Below are 6,663 nucleotides of genomic sequence, written 5' to 3'. Positions count from 1 at the left end.
GGTACTTTCTGATTACTTTGTCACTGGTAATTAGTAGAGCCTTGGGTTTATGTTATAGTGGAATAGCTAGAAAGAGCATGCCAAAATGTCTGTTATATCTAACAAGTGATAATACTATTCATATTGGTTTTTATTTAGTATTAATACCATATATGCTTAATTGAGGTATGGAAGATAGCTGTGACTCGAGGTTTTTTATTTATTTCATTGGATCCTAAAATCAAGATTATTAACTCACAGTTTCATTTTGATTTAGCTTCTGAATAGCTATTTATTGTTGTTAACTTTTTCAGATGTGTGAAAAAGGATCGTACTTTTTGGCTGATTTCATTATTCCATCTCTAGACTACAAACAATTCTCTAGTCTGAGTTGCATAGATAGAAATGAGGAACTTTACAAGGTCATATGGTCCCACAAAGGATCACACTCCTGGAGAGAAAATGACTTTAATATCTTCGGAGTAACCATTTTAGCAGTTCAAATGCTCCAAATAGTGGGACTTCTTAAGTGTTAATTCTAATATCGTAATAATCTGAAATAGTTAAACCATTGTGTTCATTTTACATAAGCCCAATACAACCAACATACACAAGTCACTTAAGACCAGGGCTGTACCTAATGAGCTACCATGGCTTAAATGCCCAAGGAGCTCACCTTCCACCCACTTTATTACATTCCCCTATCCCTCCTCAATCTTTGTCCTATTTAATTTCATACAACACATAACACATCGTCTTTATTTCAATGTATTTATTATATTGTGTGTGTTTGGCTGTAAACTCTAAGCACAAAACTGTCCAACCAGTGGATCATAATATGTGTAGTGTATACTTCCATAGAGTAGATTTATTACTTTTATAAATTTGGTTAGTAATCTGAGAGACGTGATTAAAATTGTTTGTAATAACTGTTGTCCCTGAAATGTTATATTTAGTAATTTATTGGAAAGTTTTCATTATATTTCTTCTGTTATCTGAATGTGCGCCAGTCTGGTATGGTATGAAATAACATAATCCACATTTTATTAAAATTATTTTTATGTAAAATGTTACTTGGTCCAGAGCTAATTTATAGAAAATTTTTAAGAATTCGTTTTATAAGGTTTTTCAAGAAAAAGAAAAACATTATGGAAGCTCACATGAGAAACAAAGAAAGTTACATATGAATTGAGTATAAAGCTTCATTATTTGAAAATTAATATTCAACACTCTCAGTGTGAAATGAAGACTTATAGTGGTGAGCTTAAAGTGAAATTGTAACAGATTGTATCGTAATAACAGAGTAGAGAAGAATAATTCGTCTTGTCAAATTGTGTTCTAAAGTAATTAACCAGTCTGTACGAACTTTGATGAAAAAGAGACAATGATTTAAAGCTCCGAATACAACTGTGATAACAAACAGTGTAATGAACATTAGTATATACATTTCATTTGTTTTAAGATATTATTTTTAAACAAGTGAACTGTGTTGCTATTTGTTTATTGCTGACATTTGTCATCAACAAGTCACAAACACCTACTATAAAGAATCTGGTCCATGCAAAAAAACCTAACGTTAGTCAAATATTTATTTTATTTTCACCAAACTAATCCCATGTCTGGAATCAGTATTGTAATCTTGTTTGTTTTTCAGTGGTTTCTGTTGGATTATTTGTTTAAAATAATGCAAGATTCAGTCAATGCAACAATAAATCAACATTTCTTCCTTAACGACCTAACTTCAAGTGCAAACTTTTCAAAATTCAATAAAAACTTGCAAACTATACTGTAGCCCTAATTTAATAATAACACTTCATTGATTGATAATAAAGGGTGACTAACCTACTGATTAGTTTACAGAAGCACTAACTTCTTTACTCGATTGTCAAATACTCGAACATTATTACTGGATTATTTGTCTTTATGCTGTATCAAGTGTTAGCTGGGGTTAACCTGCGATGGAATGGCATCTCGTCCAGATGAATGTGGAATGTGTTACCATTCTTATCCAGTTGAGCCTGTACTATCTCTACATGGGAGGGATTTGACCTTGACTTCACTCCTACCAAGTTGGAAGTTTCCTTTTACTAGGACTACTTTTCTGAGCTTTCCCGATCTTAATGTCATGCGCTCTCTAACAAGCATCTAAAATAAAACATTGAGAATATAGCTTACAGCAATATTTTATTAACATTATCTTTTCTTTAGCTTATGCTCCTAATTATTTTCCTCATATTGATATATTTTCAAACTACTTGAACATTCTTGTTACATTAAATTCTCACAGTGGTTGGTTTGCTGTGGGAAATGTTGAGTTTTCTATAACTCTTTTACCAGATCTGATGGAAGAGCTATTTAAGCATGGATCCTAGTCTTATTGGTATCCTTGGAAATGAACGAACTATCAAGATTTCAAAAGCGTCATTATCTTTTGATTGGCTCTCGATAGCCATTCCATTAGTTCTTACTGTTACGACAGCGGAAGTCATGACGCTGGAAGCATGCGCGCTGGAGTTTCTAGAAGGATCATGACTGTTCCTGACAACTGTAGTCTTTTTCTAGGCGCCCTTTATTTTAGTACATAAGCCCGGCAAATAAAGTGGAGATGATAGTGGCTGATAGATGGAGATAGAGACAGATAATTGAGTCAAGTGAGCGGTAGTGACCCTAAGTAAAGTGCGTGAATCGTTGTGAATTATAGCGTGTGTTAAAGTTAAAGTGACTGTGGAAATTCTATGTATTATAAAGTTGTATCGAGAAATAATAAACTAGTTTTAATTAAGAAAGGACTTGTATCGCTGAAGTTTCTCGCAAAGAATTTTTACGGTAAATTATCAAACAAGCAGATACGTAACATTACTTTTGAAATCTGTTCTATAAAAAACTCTTATCCTCTTAGTCATAAAATTGCTGAAATTAAATAAGAGGGACGACACGTTTATCATTTGTTCCTCACGACACGACTAAAGTTTGTATTGTTCTTAAGAATATATATCAGTATGTGGCTGTTACACGGTTATGCCTTGGTTTCTTGTCATTTCAATTATGCTTGATTTCTCTGACTTATGTTTCTTTCGTATCCAGCTTATGCTAAAAAATGCTCATGCAATTAACTCTGACTTACTTATATTTTTCGTTAACTGTCTTGTTGAGAGAACTTCGTTTCCCTTTAAATTTCGTTCCTAGTGTTACAATAATGCTGTTCTTCAGTTTATTACCCCCCCCCCCCAGTGGCACAGCGATATATCCGCGGACTTCCAACGCTAGAAACTGGGTTTCGATACCCGTGGTGGGCAGAGCGCAGATAGTCCATTGTGTAGCATTATGCTTAACTACAGTTTCTTAAATCTGCCTCTTTGATCAGACGTATTTACTATTCAATATAGATCCCCCCCTCCTTCGCCTCCCCGGTTTCTCAGCAGTAAGTCTCAGGGATTTACAGCGCTAAAATTCTGGTTTCGATACCCGCGATGGGCAGATTATAGATACTCTATTATATAGCTTTGCCCTAAACAACAAACAAACAACCAAACCTTCCTACTCCTCTGCAAGTTAGCTAATCACTTGTTTATGTATGTTTCTTGGCGCATATGAATCCAATACGATTTGAAAACATCAAAAAGAAAAAAGAAGCTTTTCCCACGTGTAGTTCTACCAAAAAAAAAAAAAAAGAAAGAAAGAAATTAGAAGATGAAGAATAGTATTATTATTTTTACTAAACACGAAACGTATTCCTGTTTAAACAACTAAACACAAAAATTTCATTGGCTGATTTAATTTATAAATACAACACCTCCTGTAGGATCTTTCAGATTCTGTTGTTAATAGAAGACGAGGAAGAGACGAAATGGCTTACGCTGTGAGGTTAGTGAAAAATTATTCCACATTGTTATTAGTAATAGATAACGTATATTTATTCTATGGTGATTTTATGCTCATCATAACAGTTTCAATATTCAGTGTTTTAGTTGTTTTTTTTATTGAGGCTTTGACTTTCAAGTTTGAATGAGACTAAGATTCACCACAATGTAATATGGTATGGGTAAGACCTACCATAACGGCATAAGTGCATATTGCCATTATTGGTATTGGCAGTGGTAGGTTCTAACCTACTAGTAGTACTATTTATGTAGTGGTGTGATATGGTTATCGTTTGCTCGCTATGATCTAGACTGTAGTTTGAATTTTGAACACAGTGATGTTAAATTTGAGCAGTGTTTACTGCTAATAATACTAATAGTGCTTTACTCATCAGCCCTACTACTTGTACTTATCGAGAAAAGGAGTGGCTCAAGTAAAAACCAAGTTTGTTCACAAAGGGTATAAAGAATAAAATTAAAGAAAAGCATTATAGATATAAGAAGTTTACATTGACTGCTATGATGGGACATTTAGAAAATTATAGAAGATCAAGAGAGTTGGTAAAATTAAAAACTGAAAAACTAAGTGGAAAAAGTTTAAGTTTGGCTGAAATTGTAAAAATTAATAGTAAGGATTTCTTTAATTAAATACATTAAGGGTAAGCAAAGTATTAAGATATGGGTAGGGCCTTTGAGAGGTAATGCAGTAAGGCTCTTATCTGATGGTTGAGGTGGTTGGATTATTGAATTTTACTTTTTCTTAAATTTTTATCAATGAAGATTAAAGTAATCTCGAAATAAATCATTTTGTTCCCACTTACCAACTGTTTAGGATGAGGATTAAAAAAACCTTGGAAGTTTGAAGAATAATGAAGCTCCTGGTCCAAGTAATATTATCTTAAGAGTTTTGAAGAAGGTTAAAGATTAGATATGTGAGCCACTTTTGCTACAATGTTTTGTAAGTCCATGAATAGTAGGCAGGTTCCAGAAGATTGTAATTTGGCTAATGCTACTCTTCTTTTCAAGGGATGTGATTAAAAACTTTTTCCACCACTGACATAAAACTAATAGGTCTACAATTACTTGGATAATTTTTATTTCTGATAAAAGATGCTGTGCAAAGTCATTTAACAAAAATATAGAATTTTTGTGTGATGGTTAACCTGGTTTCAGTAAGGGAAAATCTTGTCTTATTACTCTTTTGACATTCTTTGAAGAGGTTACTGCATTTGATAAGGTGCCACACAAAAGACTTGTCAAAATGTTATCTTTTTAGGTGTGGAAGGATAAGCTGTTCATTTAATAGAAAATTGACTGTATAGAAGAAAGCAGAAGTTTCGTATACCCAGAGTTCAGTAAAACTGGATTAATAATACGATTGGGGTACCTCAGGGCTCAGTTTTAAGACCTTTACTTTTTTTTATTTACATAAATTACACAGATGAAGTATTGGTCAATAAATTGTTATCAGTTTGCTGATAATATTTTGGCTATTGCTGGTTATGAGGAAGATGCTGCAGCTTTACAAAAAGATTCAGATTATATGGTGACTTGGGTGAATAAATGGTAGATGGCTTTTAGTTATAATAAATGCAAAACATGAAACCATGTGAAGAAGGACCTACAGTGTCCAGTTGCCTTTATTTTATTTACTTTTTCTTCTTACTGCACAGTCATCACTGTAATGATAATAAAATTCTGAGTAAGGCTGACAGTTTATTTTGTTGCTCAGCCTCGGAACTTCTAGATTTAGTGAATTAGCAAGAACCTAGTACTAAAAGTGAAAGTGAGATACAGTATGTTAGTTTTGGTATGATTATTACTTCATAATTTTTGTTAAGCAATTAGCTAGAAGGAAGATTGTGAACAGAGTTATTTAGTTTATAGCTGCTTTGATTTTTAGAGCAATAAGGTTATTTTCACCTTGTATAAATCTGGTAAAACCTATAAAAAGGATATTTAAGATGCTGGACAGGATGTTGAGAATAATGGCTATTTATAAGAAATTTGAGCAATGGAATTAAGATTTAGACTTATTTTCTGTGGAATGTAAAATGTAATTTGGCTGTTTTAATTTGTAAAGAGATCAGGTAAACTGTGGGGAATTGTAGTGGTACATTGTAAAATAATTAGATTGTAAGTTTTTGTTACTGCATATAATAAGCCTTGGAAGCTGAGACTTATGATTGTTTTAAACAAAAGTACTATGTTTGAGTTAAAAATTCTTGTCCCCCTAGTGGCATTCTTTGCCTTTTTTAAATATCCAGGTGGCAAATTCTTTCTTTTGATGCTAGATTTGAAGCATTAAGGTAAGACAATACCTCAATTTCATATTATTTTTTTTTTTTACCCAAATACAGTTTAGTTACTAAGCTTGATAAATTATAGTGGAATTCTAGGGTATTGATATAGTAACTTATGATTTTTGGTTATTTCAATATATATAACCTAAAAGAAATTTTACCATTTCACATCCTCCACATGTGAAATTTGATAAGGCTTGGAGACCTGCAGCAAACAAGTACAAAATTTGTGACTAGAAGAGATAATTGTTTGCTACTATACTTTACTGTTCTATGTTAAAGAAAAATAACATCAATTTAAGAACTTGTTTGTAAATAGTAATAATGTATTTGTATATATAATGTATTATAACCAAAATGTGACTGTATTTTACAAAATACTGGTCCACTAGAATGCAGCTAACAAGAGTCACTTTGTAAACGTCGGTTTTATATTCTTGGATATTCTAACATGAGTGCACATGCACTGCATCAGTGCAACTTCTGTAATGGCATGGCTGAAAGGTCAGTATAACAAAAAT

The 6,663-nt window shown here is 32.6% G+C and overlaps 1 protein-coding gene across 1 annotated transcript in view; it reads left to right on the top strand.

Moving 5' to 3' along the window:
• Positions 1-3,772: 3,772 nt before the first annotated feature.
• Positions 3,773-6,663, top strand: part of LOC106461731 (succinate dehydrogenase cytochrome b560 subunit, mitochondrial-like) — a 12,625-nt gene continuing 9,734 nt past the window's right edge. The window contains exon 1 of the mRNA XM_013921579.2: positions 3,773-3,843. Within this exon, the coding sequence (XP_013777033.1) occupies positions 3,827-3,843 (17 nt within the window). The 5' untranslated portion in view covers positions 3,773-3,826. The remainder of the gene's footprint in view (positions 3,844-6,663) is intronic.

Source organism: Limulus polyphemus, unplaced genomic scaffold, assembly GCF_000517525.1.
Source record: "Limulus polyphemus unplaced genomic scaffold, Limulus_polyphemus-2.1.2 Scaffold1020, whole genome shotgun sequence".
Taxonomy (NCBI): domain Eukaryota; kingdom Metazoa; phylum Arthropoda; class Merostomata; order Xiphosura; family Limulidae; genus Limulus; species Limulus polyphemus.
Note: the sequence above shows the minus strand (reverse complement) of the source record. Positions and strands in the feature narration are given on the sequence as shown.